Raw genomic sequence first — 19,308 nt, forward strand, 5'->3', positions numbered from 1 at the left:
TGCATGGCTGGGGGAGCCATTTTGCTCACGACGTTGTCCGTGCAGCGCATTTAATCACTCCGCCACGGTTCACCCACTCAAGGTTGCACTTCGTCGTCACGGGCCCACTTCTCCTGTTGTGCCCGAATCTTTCCTTGGCTTCTCATAAATATACACCAAGATCATACTGGAGGCGTTTTGGAAGGCACGATAGTCCTTTTGAGGTTAAAAAAAAGTTGCAGTAAAGGTACCTAAGTGAGAAATCTATCTTGGCTAACTAAAGTTATTAAAAAAGCAAAAGTAGTACAAACTACTTTGTAAGAAAGAGAAATATCAAACTGATAATATGCATGTGATACAAAATTAACTAGGTGGGGTACAGAGAGTGCAGACCTCTGCCAAGGCCAAATGCCCTATCTGGCAGCACTACTGAAGATCAAAATCATTTGTGAATCCACCCCATGATTCTGGTCCACTCCAACATTTAACAGGCTCGTCTTTGGCCCATGTTACACCGCTTCATCAAATTGCATGAAAATGGGCCAGGCAGTTTTGGCATAACCCTGCATAATCTTGAGACGAGAGAAGTAACTCAATGGGGAAAACAACTAAATGACTTGACTCACTGCAAATATGAATGTAATGTGTTTAAACTACTAGTTTTATGTAGTTCACTAACCCCCAACACTAGTTGGCATATCTGAATGAGGTTAACCTCATCACTGTTGGACGACCATAGCAGATACCGTATAAAGTATTATTACAAGTCATAGAGTAGTCTCATGTTGGAAACTGTTCATATTAAAAGATTACAAAAGTTTTAACTGATATCTTGACTGAGGGGGCACTTTAACAGAGGTAATGCTTTGTGATATTACGCATTTCAATCAGATGACTCAACAAACTGTCCAAGCGAGACATTAGCAATGTTCCTAGTGAAACATGTACAAGGAATAGGTGCAAACGAGGATCACTGAAGGCAATAGTAGGCCTTTGAAACAGATGGTGTAAACATACTGTATGTAACCGGCCCTCTACCTCTACCTGACTGTAATCGGCACTCAGTTCATGAACATGTCACTGGGTGAAAGGGTAACTATAATTGATGAGTTTGACTTGAGTTTGCATACAATTATATATACAGTATATAATTTATACAGTGTGTATATATAAATATATATATATATATATATATATATATAACACTCTTATTAGTCTTCAATGACCCCTTTAAGGTCAATCACGGCTCATGTAATGCACACATGCGCTTCATCACACGTCCACTCCCACCCGTGAGAAATCCCATTTGGACGCCCCTCGCCCACTTCCATTCCATTATTTAAATTTGAAATGAGTGAATTAATGACTTTGCCCTCCCGACGAGGTGCCGTCGTCGAGATCAGTTAATTAGAACGATCTATCTCGATGGGTCAGGATGCAGAAAGCCGTGCGGTGTGAGAAAATTTCATTAGAGAAGTTCATTATCAAATAAATAGCTCTTTGACGTCTGCGGGGACTGCGGGAGGTGCACTTTTTAAGTGGCGTCGCGTCGCCGTGCACTTTCACCTTTTTCTACCACACCAGCAGGATGGGAACTCTATTTGTCAGTGGGGTTGATGCTTTAGCTTTAAGAGTCAAACTGGGTACCGATGTCGCCTTTGGGCTATACCTGTTGTCGAGCACATTAGCCTTTGACTAATTGAGAAGCTTTACACTCGGCAAAGATGGAGAGACATCAAGAGAGACACTTAAATAAGTGCCACGCACTCAGAGTAGTTAAAAGGACATAGCATGCAGTCAGTCTTATCAGGAAGCTACTTTTTTTTTCAGCACAAGGAAAGTCACTGGGAGTGGCAGGAGGGAGGGTTGCAAATGTCTTTTATTTTTCCAGAAGACACATTAGACATAACCCAGAGCACAAAGAAGAGGGGGGAAGGCATGAGGGATGGTCTTCCTCTGCATCATTGGAGAAACTCGCTATTACCACTGCGATGCTAAAGACAAATGAAGAAAATTAGAAAAAAAAAAAAAAAGAAAAAAGAAAAAAAAAACTGGCCAAGTCACAGAGAAAATGCTCCACACCATAAAATAAGGTCACTAGAAATGTGAGACACATGTGAATTCATTTTAAATTGAATAGTTTCCCCCTTCTGTCCTGTGTTTTGGCCTGGCCAGTACATATACATTTGCGTGTGAGAATACACCTCTCAGAATTTGGCCCTTCATGTAGTAAAAGTCATACAATGAATTGACAGTTGCAGTACATCAACAAACTGGTTCGTGCACAGAGTACTTTTTAAAAACAGTATATACATTGAGTTTTGGACTGAGGCCATCAGAAAAGGTCCCTGGCTCTGGGTGGTCCGAGGCTCAGTTGGTTTTCAGTTGATCATGGGTTGGAATGGATGACTGTAGATGAACCTATTTCGCTCTCTGTCGCCTATAAACACGCCAGACTGATGCTTAGGAAAACAAGTCCTTTAAAGCTAGGGAAGAAACATAAAAAAGACAATGCCCATCGTAGTGTGTGATATCTTCCCAAACATAGAAACAAATAAATCAATCTGAATTAAAATCACACCGTATCGCAAATATAGCACACATGAAAAGGCAGTTGCTACCTGTAACTTTTATGTGAATCCAACAAAATAAATAAATATATCCTCTAAGTACAGTATATATCTTCATTTGCAAACATAAATACTCTGATACTTCTCTTCACATACAAACCACTATTAAAACAACCATTAATAGTTTCATTTCTACTCCATGTGCCTGGACCTCATGGTAAAAGACATCATTTTTTTTTTTTTACAGTGTACCAGTTAGCGTCAGTAGTGGCTCTAAGAACTGTGTGTTGAATGACAAATGCATTTCAATTAACTCTCTCTTCGTACAGGTGCAATTCACTTGCAGGGGCATTGCAACACATTTGTTTTTGTTCTTCACGCCGGGCTTTGCTTGAATCTGACTACAGCTCTTTAGAAGTCAAACAAGCCCTGCATGTGCAATTTTCGAAGTCAGCACAGAAAATGCCCTTGTTAACCGTAGGAACCTCCCTGAGACAAACAGCGGATGGTGAGTGCAACCTAAAGTCATTAGTCACTGTAGATTTTGTTGGTCTGTTGGTCTAAGATCAAGGAGCAGGAAAACAAGATCTCTTAGATGAAATGCAACCCCCACCCCCCACTAACCCCCCCCCCCCCCAAAAAAAAAAGGAGGAAAAAAAGAAGAGAACCCAACCCACAGTCAAGCTGCTTTCATCTCCCCATCTCTCAGCTCTGTTATTTTGCATTTGGGAGTGCCTTGCAATTTGCAGTTTTGTCACACTCTTCTAGCCGCTGAACTGAGCTGAAATATTATTCCATCAGAAATCAATTATTACTGCCCAAATAGCAATTATCGCCATTGAGTGCAATAATTCGTATCTGTCTCAAAAGAGCAATCTGCAATACCCTGTAGCACATCTTTACGCAGACATTTAGCTCCATAAATCAAAACGATTCTGTCCTAATAGAAGACAAAGAACTTGAAGGTGGAAGTGGTGATTTAAATGCTACTGTATCTTTGTGTGGTTAAGATGGTAACTTGGTGTTCTGTATGCTATGATGTGCAGTGTTGATGTTCCTCCTATATGCTAGTCAGCAAAAAAAAAGAAATTTGAAAAGTTGGAACATGACGATACATACACATGTTTGTAAAAACCATCTGTGATCGACAGAATGGACGTATGGGAAATGATGAAGTTACCGTTACATTTTTCATTTCACCCTTACAGCGACATTTAGGTAGTCTCGCATGCCCTTTCCATATTTTAGCCTATAGACTGCAGGGCAATGAACATATTGCTGGGTATCTAGGAGTCGCAATGAAGACTGCATCTGAGAAGTCGAGGGGACTGTAGCGAGCAAAGAGAGCTGATTAAATGGAAATGAGAGTCTGTCCATTCTCTACACTGGCATGGGCATAAACAGACAGAGAGTAAATGTATGATGGAAAGTGTGTGTGTGTGTGTGTGTGCGTTTGCAGTGAGGGAGAGAGTGTTTGTGTGTGTGTGTGTGTGTGAGAGAGAAAGACAGCGAGAGAAAGAGAGAGTGAAAAGATGAAAATAACGGAGATACGGGAAGAGGCAGGAACAGCAGGGCAAGCCGACCACAGCTTGTCTGACATCAATCCAATCGTGGGTTCTCGTCTAGATTCACTGGACACACAACTGATTCTTTAGGCTGAAAGAGAGAGAGAGAGAGACAGAACGAGAGCAAGAGAGCAAGAGAAGAAGAAGAAAAAAATCACATATTCTGTCTTCACAATGTCATGTTTCAAATTTTCACATTCATCATTGTACAAGCATTTATTCATCATCACAGCAATCAGAGCAAGAGGCTTCGTGCATCTCGCCATATTCAAGCTCCCTTTAATGACTAATTTATAATACCACTGAGGAAAGTCTGGGAGGATGGGTGTTCGTGATACTGCTGCTGCTGCTGCTACTGCTGCCGTGTTGGTTACCCAGTGTCTGTTCAGCTCACAAGCTGAGCAGGTCCAAATCTATTCAGAGTATGAAGAAATTTCATTCTTTTTCTGTCCTGCCTGGAATAAGCACAGAGACATTGCAATGCTACTCACGTACCACCTACCGTACCACCGGGTACCCTGCTGCACTCAAACCATTTGAAATAATGTCTTGTGCTACAGTCTTCCTTAGTTGGGACAGATGGAGAAAAAATGCTGTGGAGACGTGGAACTGCCTCACATACAGTAATGAGCATTCAGGTTGTTATATTTAAGGCAATTCAGTCCACTTTCCCTCAAACTTTTTTGTTCGAGGTCAGCTGGAGGGCGCTAGCGCAGTCCCAGAGTAGAAGTCCGGTACCAAGGCCCCTGTCAGACACTCCAGCCCTTCAAGTTCTGCCAGCTGATGTTGATCCATAGCAGGACGGGACACCTGCCAAACGAGCACAGCTGCATAGGCGGTCGGCGTTTCAGTGTTTTAAGACCTTCAAAAATATATATTTCAAAACAAAAAAGGGGCCGAGTTTTTGTCTCATCTGAGCACAACGAGTTTGGAATGGTCTGTTTGAAATCCCCCAAATGAAGCTTCAGAGTGTGGAAAAAAAACCCCGACAACAAAAACAAAAAAATCATTTTTGGCTATACTATTATCGCTGTCACAGAGTGGAGAAATTTGTCTTTCATTGCAGTACAAGTGGCACTCCGAGGCTGCCGTTTGTCTTGTTTCAAGTCAAACCAACTTTTTAAAAAATGCCACCACTGCCATCCCTCGCTCTCCCCACAGCTCTCTCTGTGTTCACTCTCAGAGCCTGAATGATGGGACTGGCGCTTAATCCACCTACAGTAAAGATATCAGTGCGGGCAGAGAGAAACGGTTAAAGCCAGAGCACAGGTCTTGGACTGCTTATCTCCAAACTCATTACAAAGCGGTCTCTAATCTCATCGCACCGACGCCAGGAGGCTATGATACTCAAGGGAACACAGTGAAGGTGAGAGAGAGAGAGAGAGAGAGAGAGAGAGAGAGAGAGAGAGAGAGAGAGAGAGAGAGAGATCTCCTTGAGATCTGGGTTTCATGATTTTAGAGTACTGCACTCTACCCCATTCTTGAGCCCTCAGTGTATGCAAATGAGCCATGAGGCTAGAGATGATGGAGTGATGAGGCTGCCTTGGTGCAGCAGATGCAGTGATTGGTACAGTATGGTTCAGAAACACACACACACACACACACACACACACATATAAACACACACACAGACACACACACACACCAACACACCACACATAAAAGACGCACACAAATGCACACACACACCCTATCCACCGCCCATCCCCCCATCCACACCTCTCACACACACACACACACACACACACACACACACACACACACACACACACACACACACACAATCCTGACAGATTGACAGTGGTAATTAAATTCTGACTGCAAATGCTCATGATAGCCTTCCATTTAATGCATGGCCACCTCAGCTATCATTTCCACTGTCAATATATTTGACAGTTGGTATAGAAAGGTGATGAGAACTGAATGCCAGCTTGAGCAGTGTTAAGCACATATTATGCAAAAGTCTGTGAGACAAGAGCGAAAGACGAAGAAGAAGAAAAAAGAGGAAGACAATGAAGAAGAGAAAGAGACAAAGACAAAGTGGAAGAGGAAAGTGGTAGAAAAAAAAAATAGAAGAGACGTTAATCACAATGGCTGTGACAAAACTCAAACGCGCCTGTCACCTGATGCTCCCTAAAAGCGCAATTTGCATTCGGGGCCCCCTGCCGTTTCCCATCCTCCACTTCAAAATGCCAGTCCTCAAAGGGCCTCCTTGCTTCAGAGGGGAGACAGCAGGAGGATGGCCCTTCAGAACGCTTCCAGCCCAACCAGCCAGCCCGCCCGCCCGCCCCCACACCCCTCACCCCAATTCAATTTTCGGCTCCTCCGCCTTGGCCAACCAAGTCAGAGGAAAAGTGGAGGAAAAAAAAAAAAGTGTGCGCGACCAACATCAAGGCTTTTTCTTTTCCCCTCTTGAGGCAAACTGGCTCATAATTAATGTATCGCAAAGTGGGTGTGAGTTACATGGTCTCAGTGGGTGCAGCTGGAGAAGAAGCGGCTACACCACCTGAGAGCCCCGCCGCTGGATTTCATACATTTATGCGGCAGAATGTCGTAACGCGGCGTTATCGCTTGACTCCCGGCGTGCCAGGGTTAAAGGCAAGTTTTCGAGAGGTTGAAAATGAAGAATGAATAATGAGCTCGAAACGGTGCGCCTGTCGTGTTGTAAACACCGCGCTTCTTGGCGCATGGTGTTTAACGATAATTTGTGTTAGTTTAATGAATGATCCAATCGACTGCGGACAAAAGCAAGCGAGCTAGCGAGCTGGTTTCCATGCGCCTGCATTCCCTGCCTTTCCCTCTTCCTCCATAACTGGGCAGGTTATTTATGTTAATTCTAATCGCGCTAATGAGCCATACTTTACTGCACGACCCACTGGGATAGAAAACTGCACCAAACGCTCCTTTATTTTTTTTTTCCCCCTGCCCTCTAGATCTGCGGTGGAGGGGCCTGCTGTAGAGAGCTATTTTCTTCACTTGGTTCCACTCGACATATGGTAAATCTCCATCAGGGGCTCTGGTGCGTTTATTGTGAATATGAAGGGCCGGGGAAAATAGCACGAGCGGTGATTTAGCTAGTGACATGGACTAATTTCATAAGCTACTGACAAAAGATTTCATCTGTTGCCACGATGAAACCCAGAGGCTTGGAAGCAAAACAGAAGCACAGAATGAGCGGCGTTACAGAACAGAGGAAGCCTAGTTCAACAAACACAATGTCCATTTGGCTTGGGTTTCTATGCTCTCTTCCAGTTTGTGCTTCAATGGTTTTGATGTGTTTTTTTTTTGCCTTCTAGACATTCCACAGGAGATTAACTTACACAAAGTCATCCGATTGTTTCTCTAGACACACTTCACTGAACGGTAAAATAGACACTTCAGACAGGAACCCCCTGCTGTGAGTAATAGCTCAGCCATAATACAGGAGCAGATCACCCCCTTCCCCCTCCCCAGCACACACACGCACCTTCCACTCTCAATGATTGCCTGTGCTTGTGAGGAAAGAACTACACTTTTTGGTCAATAATTTAAAATCTAAGTACCTTTCGGAAGAAATTTTGCCCCAAGCCACACCAGACGTTAGGGATTTAATAGCTTCGGATAGTGCTCTCGGAATCAGTTTCTATAGCCGCTTCCCCTCTGTCCCTCCCCCTGGCACTGTTTTCTTGACTCGGAGCTCAGACTGTGAGTTGCCAGATTTATGCTAGTAGTAAAAAGGAACTCTCTCTAGGATTCTCCATATGTTCGCTCGTACTACCATCGACACACGGTCTGTTGCCTGCCTTGACCCAAACACTGCATACATTTTTACCCCCCCTGCCTGTCCTCTCGAAGCACGGCACTTTCATATTCATAAGGCCTCGATGCTGCTGCACTGCCTGCTTTTGAGTGGCGCAGCTCATCAGCGAGTCCCGGAACACAATGGCGGAAAAAATTTGCATGCACGCACTTTTTCGGCATTTCAAATTGCAATGAGATGAAGTGTCGGAATTGATTTAGGACTGGCCTTTCTTTTGAGGACATGTGCACAGTCGTAGGTATGCATGGGCTGTCCTCGATTTAATTATGTCTGTATGCTAAGAGGCTCTGGGTCTGTGGCCTTCGAAGTTACTGAGGTACTTTTAGTGTGGTTAAAGCGGCACATAATCCCTTGGATATCTCCGAGGCTTCACAGGGGAAACAGGGTTGTCAGTGAATCAATTCATGAGCTTCAAAGGAATTGTGTGTACTACAGATGTCAAAGCGAAGAAAATACAGGCAGATGCTGTACACAGCGGCTGTTCAGTGCTCTTCCAACGGTGAGATCAGTGATGTGTCTGGCAAATGCTTCTCTTACTGTATGTGGCATTCCAACAAATTAGGCGATAATTGGTACATTGGTACAGCTTCGACCCGAAAGGAATTATTTTTGTAGAAAATAACAGCTCTGAGCTTTTACCTTTCAGCCTTCACTGCACTTGATGATCTTGTCTTATTTAAAGTGCTTTTATAATTATAATTAACTCAGAAGTGTTGCAAAAGCACATGCAGTTTGACTCTATCTGTAGACTATATATGGCTAGTACAAATGTGTATTATTCCATCTACATTTCTATTTTAATCGGTGAAGTGAATATACACTTGCTTTGGTCACATTTAGATTAAAACTCATTGCTAGACAGTAGAACTAGCATGGCACATTTTGTAGAGACATCTATATTGCTACCATGACTATGCTGCACGGTTCTTTTAATAGTGACTTTGACCTACGAAGCAAGAGGTCAGGGCCCATATTCACAAAGAATTTTAGGGCTAAAAGTAGCTCCTAACTGGCGAATTTAGGAGAAACTCCTAAAAATAATAAGGCGTGTCACTCCTAACTTTAGGACTCCTAATCTTTCTCACTAAAAGTAATTCACAAAGCATTTTAAGCCTAAGAGTAGCTCCTAAGTCTAGGACAGCTTAAAAGAAGTCGAGAGGACTCCTAACTCAGTAAGACCTATTCACAAACCGCTTTTAGTGGCATTTCACGTCGCGATGTAGTGAAATGACCGTGCGGTTACAGGAGCTGTCATGCGAGGGAATCATTGTGCATTGCAACTAAGAGATGCAATAACGCCACCGACAATCAAAAAACCACCACTGCATGTAGCCTAAACTAAATGTAACGTGTCCTTGTAGGGCTAAATTAAATTAAATTGTTTAGGCTATCCTCTTCGCGAATGTAGGCTACGTGCTTTCATACAGATTAATTTAAACCATGTTGCAAATATAGGCTACTGCTCCAGTCCGTGTTTCATTATGCTCCTAGGCTATTTGCTTTAGCCTACTCTTTATTAATTTAGGCTATACCCATTTATTCATCATCTTCCATCCTTCACAGTCCGACATAGCGCACGCATTCTCACCAGCTAAGACCTGACACCTGTCACTCAACTCGTCATCGTAGGGGAGGTTTTTGCCATCATTCCCGCGTTATAATCACCAGCCAATCAAGGTGGTAACTTTCATCAAGCTCGTGCATGAGTAATGACGTCAACCATAGCAACGAAGACTCACTTTTAGTTTAGGAGTGGGCGTTTCTCCTTACTAAAAGTAGGTCTGAAAGGCTTTGTGAATAACTTTTAAGGGAAAACTCCTAACTAAAATCTTCTAGCGCGATTTAGGAGTACTCTTAGTGGTAAGATAAAATGCTTTGTGAATACGGGCCCAGATCCACTAATTTGACCTGAGCACCTCAACTGACAATCTGAGAGTCCTCGAAATGGTCCTGTCATAAGGCAACAGTAACTGGTTAATGTTTCTCTGTTTTCATTCTCATCTAATGTAACCTTAAAAATATGGACTACTGTATATGCTATTCACACTAAACCACAACAGATGCAAAAGTCAATAAACAGCCTTCATTGCATGCATTACTTTCACAATATGTGCTGATTACCTGCCTCCTTCTGCAATCAGTGCAAACCTGCAAACAATCCATGTCTCAATGCCATCTGGAGACTCGCCTAAACAGCACAACTGTTTCCTATTTTTAGTAGCCCTTTTCAGTCTATCTATCTTAAATGGATTGCAGGGTAGTATTGTTGCTCACAGTACTGAGTTTATTCCATTAGAAGTTTCTGTGACTCTCTTGTATGACGACCTTCAAAATTCCATCTCACAGTCCGACTCAAGACTAGACTATTTCAGTACTCTATGAATATCATTGTGATGCTGATGATGACGATAACGATCTGAATGTTTCATTGATTCAGTATCGGCATGGGAAAGGAAGTCTGTGAGAGTCTTTGCTGCTGTTTAGATGAAATGTGAGGCAGCAGCAAATACTACAGAGAGAAGCTTGGCCCTGGTCTGTTTATTCAGATGGTGAAAGTCAATAAGACAGGTTTCAGTGCGAGTTATAGAGCGTAAATGTGTTTGTTTTTCTGCGAGCACCTCAAATTACTCAAGGGAGGGAAAGGGGAGAGAAAAAAAAAACACCCATTCCGTTGGCACAACCAGACAATGAAAGTCTGTGATGACTGCGTTCAGGAGGGGGTGTTGGGGGGGGCAGGTCGAGATGGAGAGGCAAATGGGCTTTTCGGGTGGGCAGGCTGGAGAGAGATATCAAAGGAGGAGGCTGGAAACCTATGGAGCAAAGCACATCTGTTTAGCTTTGCGGTAGGGGGAAGGCTGCGTGGCAGAAACAGCAGGTGGTCAGGCAGGGATGAAAGGGGCCGTTGCCGCCTCAATGGGTGACCACGGGGACAGCGGCGAGGCAAAGAGTAGCCGCAGGGACACAGGTGATGGAGGATGGATTGGGGGGGGGGGGGATGGAACCTTCCAGAAACAGGCCTTCACGTGATCTAGCATTCCGTTTCAAGTCCCTGCCTGGGTGGTGTGGGTACCAGCAGCCATCAGTGGCACGCGTGTAAACAGAATGAATCAGCCAGCATCTGTCTGACAGCTTTTGGTGGTTGAGTTCGGAGCGCTTTAGATATTTTCATGCTACAGTTGCCATACTATGCATTTTCATTAAAAAAAAAAACAATGGTGGTCACACACGACATCACTTGCTCTCAGTGGTCACATTGGAAATCTAAGCAATATTTCTGCCTCCAATAATAAAAGAGGGGAAGTCTGAGGAGGTGGAAAATTGAAACGCTTGCGAGCATGCAAGCACATTTTGAACGGGGGGGACTTCTTGGCCAGACGACAACAAAAGAACCGGTGCGGGGGATTGAACATATTCTTTTTAAATCTTCACACTGTCGTGATGAGACAGCGCAGGACTTTGAAGGTCAGGAAAATAAAGCTGCACACAGAGCGAACTCCAGCGGCTCAAAAACTGTAGACGTGCCGCCCACGGCACTGTTCCAACCTGCGCGCAGTTTGCCAGATAGCTGCGTGATGTGACGTCTTAATCATTATTATTTTTTTAAACACGAAATGATCCCTTTAACGGCACAAAGTGACAAATAACCTTCGTGGCAAAGCTGTGGGGGCCAGAGGACAGTTAGACAGGCGGCACTGGGAGGGACGAGAAAGCGGCACTAACAAATCACTGTGTCACTGTGCCCGTCTCTAGACCCCCAGATGCATTCGTCGGCTTGTGTGCACGACTCTAATGCATCGCTGCACTGCACCAGCACATATGGGCAAGAGAGACACAGGGGTGTGTGTGTGTGTGTGTGTGTGTGTGTGTGTGTGTGTGTGTGTGTGTGTGTGTGTGTGTATGTGTGTGTGTGTGTGCGTCTATGTGTGTGTGTGTGTGTGTGTGTGTTCGGTGGAGAGGCATGACCATGAACCAGTGATGGCATGGTAATAAGCTTGTCACTTTGGCTTGACCCTGTCCCTAACGGAGGACGAAATTTTAGGACTGAGTTCCTCTACTTGCACCAGGCTTGGAGCCTTAGTCTCATCCCCAGCTATTATGGGCCATGCAAAATAATTTATTATAAGAAAAGTTTTTCCTCATCAAAGGCAGTAGATTTTTTTATTATTATTATTTTTTTTTATCATAGACCATGTTCATTTTTTAACAAGTTCGGATCATTTCAGGGAACCTTCTAATAGTCTATTCTTCAAATAACTTCATACACTACTCCCAGAAAGCTAGGGATATCTGGCATTTGGGTATAATTACACAAAGTACTGAAACATTGAACTGTTGGACATAGGGGTGTCACGATATCAAAATTTCACAATACGATTATCATGTCAAAAAATATCACGATAACGATATTATCACGATATCTATAGTAAAAAAAAAAAAAGATAAAAAGATGTCAAGGCATTGGAGGCTTTTTGAGAGTGGGTGGGATAGGTCAGTGGGGGGTCTGGGGGCTCTCCCCCAGACAGAAAATGATGAGCTAGACCCAATTTTCTGGTATATTTTAACAGGTTGTTAGACATTTAAAAGTAAAGCTTTTGATTCAATGAGTAGGTACAACCTGGACGATTGAAACACGGGACAAATGAAACATTTCCGTTTTCTCCAAGTGCAAGGGATATAGACAGACATCATTTGGACAAAACAGAGCATGAACATTTTGAAATTCTGGCTGCTAAACATACTATTTGAAAGAACGAGCTGCAGTTCCTACTAGAGCAGGTACTGTACATCCTTCTCCATCTTCGAAAACTCCTGAAGACCCTGCTCAAGAAGTTTGTGAAAACTGCACATGCACATATGCACATGTCCGCACATCAGAGGCCTGCTTTACTATAATATATAATTTTAATAGTCCATTGCCTTTGCATGGTTGCATGAGAGATACTTCTGAAAACAACAGCAACTATATGGGTGCTGTTGTTTTGGGATGTTTCCCTCATGCAAGCATCATACTCTGGTAGGCAAATGGAGAACAAATTAATATGGTTGATAATGAAATTTCATTTGAATGCTTGAATGTAAGGATTCAGGAAACACAATACCAACTTTTGTTTATCGTAAACGGCCATGCAGATAGGCGTAAATCTGGAGATCTTTAGATGAAAGACTGGCTACAATCTTCTGACCATGTTACGGTATTCAAATTTGACTAAGCAATACTCAATGCTAAATAATGTATTGTAGGCCTACAGTCTCTGCTCTGTTTTTATGGAAGTTGCGAGAATCCACGTTGTTCTATTAAATGTTAAATAATTAAATAGCCTTCCGACAGGTTGAAGCGGAGCTTTGCCACCAACGTTACGTTATCGTGTAGTTTCAGTTTCTGTCACGCAAATGCGCACACGCATGCATTCAATGAATGCCACCACTTAATTGTAGCCTATGTCTGTTTAATCACGTCGAATTAGCCAGCATTTCCTCCTGAGTGCAGAAACGTTTGCTTTCTTTTTCTGTCGGTCCGCGGTTGTTTGATCAATTGCGCAGCAAATTATCAGGTGACGCACCGGTCCTAATTTCACTCCATGTCTCGCGGACCAGCAGTCTCTACCTTGCGCGGCCCATAGTTTGAGAAACGCTGCACTAATATGCATGATCATCTGATCAGCTGATCATCACCAAGTTACAATTGACACTTTTTTGGCTGGGGAAAAAAGTTCATCGATATCGCTATAAGTTAGCAGCTGTAGGCTACCGGAGCGAGCAGGAAAAAATGTCAACAAACACGGACCACAGTTGTGTGTGTGACTTTTTGGAGGGAGGGAGAGAGAGAGAGAGAGAGAGAGAGAGAGAGAGAGAGAGAGAGAGAGAGATGGAGAAACAACAATCACGAAAAGCCTATTTGTGTAAAAACGATTGTGTCATACGATAATATCGTTTATACAATATTTATATGATATTCATATTTTCAAATTTTATCATCGCGGTTATCATAATACCGGTAAATCGCGACACCCCTAGGGACATGCGTTTTCAAAAATGTAGAAAAGGTCACATTAAGTTCACTTGTAAAGGTTATAGTGGATTTTAGTTCTATCCTGAAATTTCACTGAATATCCCTGACTTTTTGTGAGTAGTGTATGTTTCTCAAACCACTACAAATGCCACAAGATCATGAAAAACTATGCGCGGGCAGGTAAAGCCAGTGATGTGTCTACAAATAAATGTGTTTCAGACAATTCTGTACAGGGTAAGGTTAGACTAGGCGGCTAAAAAAATACATCTCCCCTCCTCCAGAAAGTGGTTGTTCCTTTGTCCTCTCTTTTTGTAATTAACAGCACAAAGTTCCCTCGGGTTCATTTTCATAATAATCTGACTTTGTCATTCGCGTCCCGTATTTAAATGCTGTCTGGCTAGTCATTTGAGGGCCCCCGAGTGCATTCTGCTGTAGTCAGCAAAAGCCAGCCCATCACTCTCCCCAAGCTAAGGAAATTACACTGGCAGACCGCTATTTCTGTCACATTGTCCCGTGCCCTGCCACAACCCTCTACAGTCACAAGGACGCATTTGTCAAACTGCTTTCATGCCAGCGCGAGATGAGAGCCAAGACGACGGACATCCACATTAAGCCAGGGATATGCAAGGGAAATTGGCCTTCTCAATCACGTACTGCTCTTAATATGGAAATATGGGGCGCTTTAGATCTGCCGGCCGCACAATAGTTGATTTAATGCACTTGGGCCGGGATTGCACTGGTGTGCTGTTGTGGCCGAGCTTGTTAGCGGTGTATTGATCAGGCCGCTCGTCAGGAAACCCGTCGTGACTGGCTAATTTGTTTTTCCGTTCCTCCCTCGCAGGGTCACAATTGAACTTATTCATTGAGTTTCCAGACTCACCACATCACACACTCGCACACATACACAAACAAACACACACACACGCACGCACACACACACACACACACACACACACACACAAACACACATTCTCTCTCTCTCTCTCACACACACCCACACACACAGTGTAGTCCTGTTCGCTGCACTACTGCTGTTGGGACATGCATCTACAGTGGTCATATCAGATTGTGCTTACTAGTAACACTGGGATGTTTTCTTCAACACAAAAACGTCGCCGCTACAACATCAGAATAACTGGAAAGCAGCAGACTGGATTATGCTCCTAACTAGGACTAGTAGTTTTCTATATCTTTCTCTCTCCCTCTCTCTCTCTCTCTCTCTCTCTCCTTTTTTAAAATCCTCTTTTCAGCGCCATCGGTGATGTCTGAAACACTCACAAAAAGGAGAGAATAGCACTCTCCCGCGCTCCACTGGGATCTAGCTCAGGGAGACGTTCCTTTATTATATTCGGATAAACTGCCATGAAATGACCTAAATACAGCCGACAGAGGATGCGGCGGCGTGGATGCACCGGGGGGTGGGGGAGGGAGGGAGAGAGGGAGGAAGGGAGAGAGGGAGAGAGGGAGCGAGGGAGGAGGCAGTGTTTGGTTTTTTGGAGGGAAAGTGGAGGTATTCTGGGCGGAGGTCCAGCGTTGCTGCATCATGCCTTTTGAGAGCAAAGCACTCACCCCCACCCTATGGGGGGGTCCCAGGCATCAGGGACAAGAGTGACCAGGGTGGAGGTGGTGGTGGTGGTGGTGGTGGAGGAGGGGGACGGGTGTGGAGGGTAGGGAGGGAGAGAGGAGGGAGATTGGGCAAGGGGTAGAGATGGAGAGGGTGGACCATAGCACAGTAGCCTACTGTGTGTGTGTGTGTGTGTGTGTGTGTGTGTCTGTATGTACTCCCACCCGGGGGCTGGTTTGAAGGGGGGGGGGGGGTATAAGGAGGTGTGAGGATCAGAAGCATGGCAAAGCCCCCCTCCTGCGTTCTAGGCGAGCGTGACTGGAGAGCAGAGTGGCTCTGCCGATGCAGCGTGGCACAGAACGTCACGTTGCCTTACCCCCCCCCCCCCCCCCCACCCCCCCTTCTCCTCACCCACATCCCTGAGGACATGTGTGTGTATGTATGAGCGGGTGTGTGCGTGCGCGCACACACATATTTATGTGTATGTGTGTACATCAGTTTGTCTGTGGGGGAGCGGAAACCGTCCCAACGGGAAACAAGTAATTCCCCCACACACACGCCTTGTGGCTGCATTTGAATTCCACAATGCAGATTCCGCCCGAGTCGCTGTGAGCTCAGGAGAGCTTACAGTACAGGAGCTCCATTCCCTGGTGGACCCCCCTGTACCCTCGTCTGTTTTAGGAGCTGTCATTTCCTCGCCGGGCTCCAAAGCAATTGCTTCGTGCGCTTGATGGTTTCCGGCGCTCAGCGCATTCACAGTCGGCAAACGCCCTCGTTCTTTGTCACGTCTCGTGGCTATCCGCGGGGCACGGCGTGTTTGTGTGACAGATATCTGTTGAGACGGCGCACAGTCGCAGGTGATTCAAACAGATCTGCGACGGGGAGAGAGGCACGCTTTGTTTGTCTGCGGTGTCTACGGTGACCGTACGCTGAACGCTGACTCTTTGTTGACTCACTCAAGTTTTTTTTTTTTTTTTTTTTGCGCTAAGCACTTAAGAGTTGCTAAGCGCTGATGGTTAGTCAAGCCTAATGTGCATGGCTAGCTCCTTCGGGCAGTATGGCCACAGATTAGTACCAGTGCGCAATCACTGGCAGAAAAAAAAAGACAGTGGCGCACTTGGATGAGTTGAAGATGTAATTGCTTCCAATAACTGTAATGGACTAAGAGAAGGGGGGGAAAAAAGCTACGCTATCGAAGCCTCCAGCATGCTACAAAAACCCGCATCCCCTTCCCCATCTCCACAACACTCCACAGTCTTCCTCCATCGCTCGCACCTTTCGTACTCTCTCTTTTAAACTCTCAAACACTGTCAGCATATTTGTTCAGCTCTAGTCTTCGACCTTTCTTTAGCAGCAGCAGCAGCACCACCAGAGGGCTAGTAGAGCAGATGGAAAAACCGGGGGGTTTCCTGTGAGCTGAGCACGCACTGGGGTGTGTGTGTGTCTGTGTGTGTATGTGTGTGTGGAGTGTAAGAGTGTGAGAGCGCAGCATGGAGTCTTGAAGGTGTGTGCTTGTGGTGGTTTGGGTTTGGGGGGGTGGGTGGATGGGTGTAAAGATTTATGGAGCACGTTGCCTACTTGTTTTGGTGCTTGGAGCCCTGCAGGTGTGCGTGGTACTGCGCCACCGAGTTGAGCGTTACGCTGCAGACATCACAGGTGTAGCTGCGCTTGAGACCTGGACGGACGGGGGAAACAGGACAACACACAAACAGAGACAGACACAACACAAGCATGTGAGGCATACTACCAACACTCAAAGAAACACAAACAAACAACTCAAAAACAATGACAACATACCAGTCCGAAGAAGCCTAGCACAAAACAAGCTCTCTTTTTTTCTAATCTGTACAAAAATTAATTAAGTTGCTGGCGATAGGAACCTTGTGCACTGTCAGCACCATCCCAACCCAGCCCACTACATCCTCCATTTAGCAATAGATATCCTTAAACAACCCCTATCTGTGGCCATCATCTCATTTACAGACATGTTTCTTCAATTTGAGGGGGAGGAAACGAGAGAAAAAAAAAACCCTGCTGTTCTTCAGGCGGCTGATTAAAATGCGGCGTGGCGAGTCAAACCTTTTTCCACCCCCCTGCACCGAAGACCCCTGTTCATTTACCATCCAGGGTGATCAATGGCGTGGAAGGCACACACTGTAAGGTACGGGGGCCCTCCCTTATCGTGTCAGGACAATAAATTGGGAGTCTGGGGAGGGAGCGAGAGATAAGCGCAGCCCCTATCTCCCCCGCCCAGCTGTGTTTAGGAGTCGGGTCAGCGCTCCAGCCTGCTCCCCCCCCCTCCCCCCCTCTGCCGATGGACTCCGCTGATTCCCGGCTGCGCGAGTCCGCAGGCAATTAACGTGTCATCGATATAGACGTGTCACACGCTGCAGCGGTGTGCGGAGGTTAGAGACACCTTGTAGGTTGGCTGAGCGTGCGAGGGGGGAAGCCGAGGATAGGTGCGCGCGCGAACGGGGGAAAAGGGGGTTTTGTGTTGGGTTAACAGACGCCGTGGGTGTGTTTGTGCTCGAGGAAAGACTTTGTTTTTCTCAGTCTACAGAGCCCTTTTTGAATTTTACAAAGCGAAGACGTGGGAATTCGGGACTTGAAGAGAAAACGTTTGATGGAGGAAAAGTTTTTGAACTGGGAGCGTCTGCGAGTACTTTGTCTTCCTGTTGACTTTGGGTGGCTCAGAAACAGTCACTGCTAAAGCGATTAAATGGTCAACACTTTCCCTTGCCATCATCAATATTTTTTCCCCCCGGTGCCCTTGTGTTAGAGTGGGGAGGATTAAGTGCCCCATGTAATTGCTGTCATGTTGCACTAATGATATTGCGGCTTGAAAAATGGCCAATGCAATCTCCGCTCTCCAAATTGAGTTAAGCCTATAAACAATGTTTGCAGAGAAAGGGCAAAAATGAATGATCCATTGCTTCTCCTGTTGGCTCGTCCAATTTCCCACATTTCCCCACACGTGTCATCGCTTGGCAGTCGCGTTGTCATTTCTCATAATTGCCTCAAATAACCTGAAAGGTTGAACACAGCCTAGGGATGTCCAAGGCGATTTTTAAAACACATGACACGATAAAAAAAAGGAAAATGTTACAAAGTGATCATATAAGAATGGACAAAATCAGCTTAGGGCAGATGTTTTCGGCTGCCCCGATTGTTTACTGTGATGGAATGTGATGGCAAAGAGGGCGCGAATGGGAGGACATTTTTGTTTGCTGGCTTGTGAATCACACAAGTGTGAATGAGGGGTTTAGTTGAGCCGGCTCTGTGGGATCACAAGGGATCACGTTGTTCCTGACCCCCCCTTCCCCCTCACGTCAGCGGCGATGGCCTCTGTGGCCGTGGCCATTTAAATTTTTTGTTTTTGCGCTGCTTCCTCTTGAGCCGCGCGCTCGCGAGCTGACATTAAAGCCGGGCGGCAGCAGCAGCAGCAGCGGCAGCAGCAAGCAGGCGTCGTGGTGGAGAGAGGGCGGCCGAGAAGCTCCAGGGTGCTCAGCGGTGGCCTTTTGACAGGACGCTTCTCAAATGCATTCTGAAAAGGTGAAATAATGCACCGCCGACTTGGCATCCATCACTGCCAGCCACCTGAGGTGCCTCCTGCGGTGATGCCCTGCATGGGCAATGAACCGCCCGCGCACACCGTGCCCACTGCGCATCATGGCACACCCCCCACCCCCCTCTCCATTCCCCAACCCCCAACCCACTCAGCCCCGCGATCCCCTCCGAGGTCTGTGGTGGCTGGTCTCAGCCACTTCACTTGGTGCCTTTTGCAAGGTCCTCACTCAGCAACGGAGAGGCTGAGAGGAGCA

The 19,308-nt window shown here is 45.5% G+C and overlaps 1 protein-coding gene across 1 annotated transcript in view; it reads right to left on the bottom strand.

The window, feature by feature from the left end:
* Positions 1-3,207: 3,207 nt before the first annotated feature.
* The window catches only part of zmat4a (zinc finger, matrin-type 4a), an 80,394-nt gene continuing 64,293 nt past the window's right edge, over positions 3,208-19,308 (bottom strand). The window contains exons 7-8 of the mRNA XM_062544036.1: positions 17,066-17,162; positions 3,208-4,205 (exon numbers count right to left, since the gene is read on the bottom strand). Of these exons, the coding sequence (XP_062400020.1) occupies positions 4,178-4,205; positions 17,066-17,162 (125 nt within the window). The 3' untranslated portion in view covers positions 3,208-4,177. The remainder of the gene's footprint in view (positions 4,206-17,065; positions 17,163-19,308) is intronic.

Source organism: Sardina pilchardus, chromosome 8 (genome assembly GCF_963854185.1).
Source record: "Sardina pilchardus chromosome 8, fSarPil1.1, whole genome shotgun sequence".
NCBI classification, from domain to species: Eukaryota; Metazoa; Chordata; class Actinopteri; order Clupeiformes; family Clupeidae; genus Sardina; species Sardina pilchardus.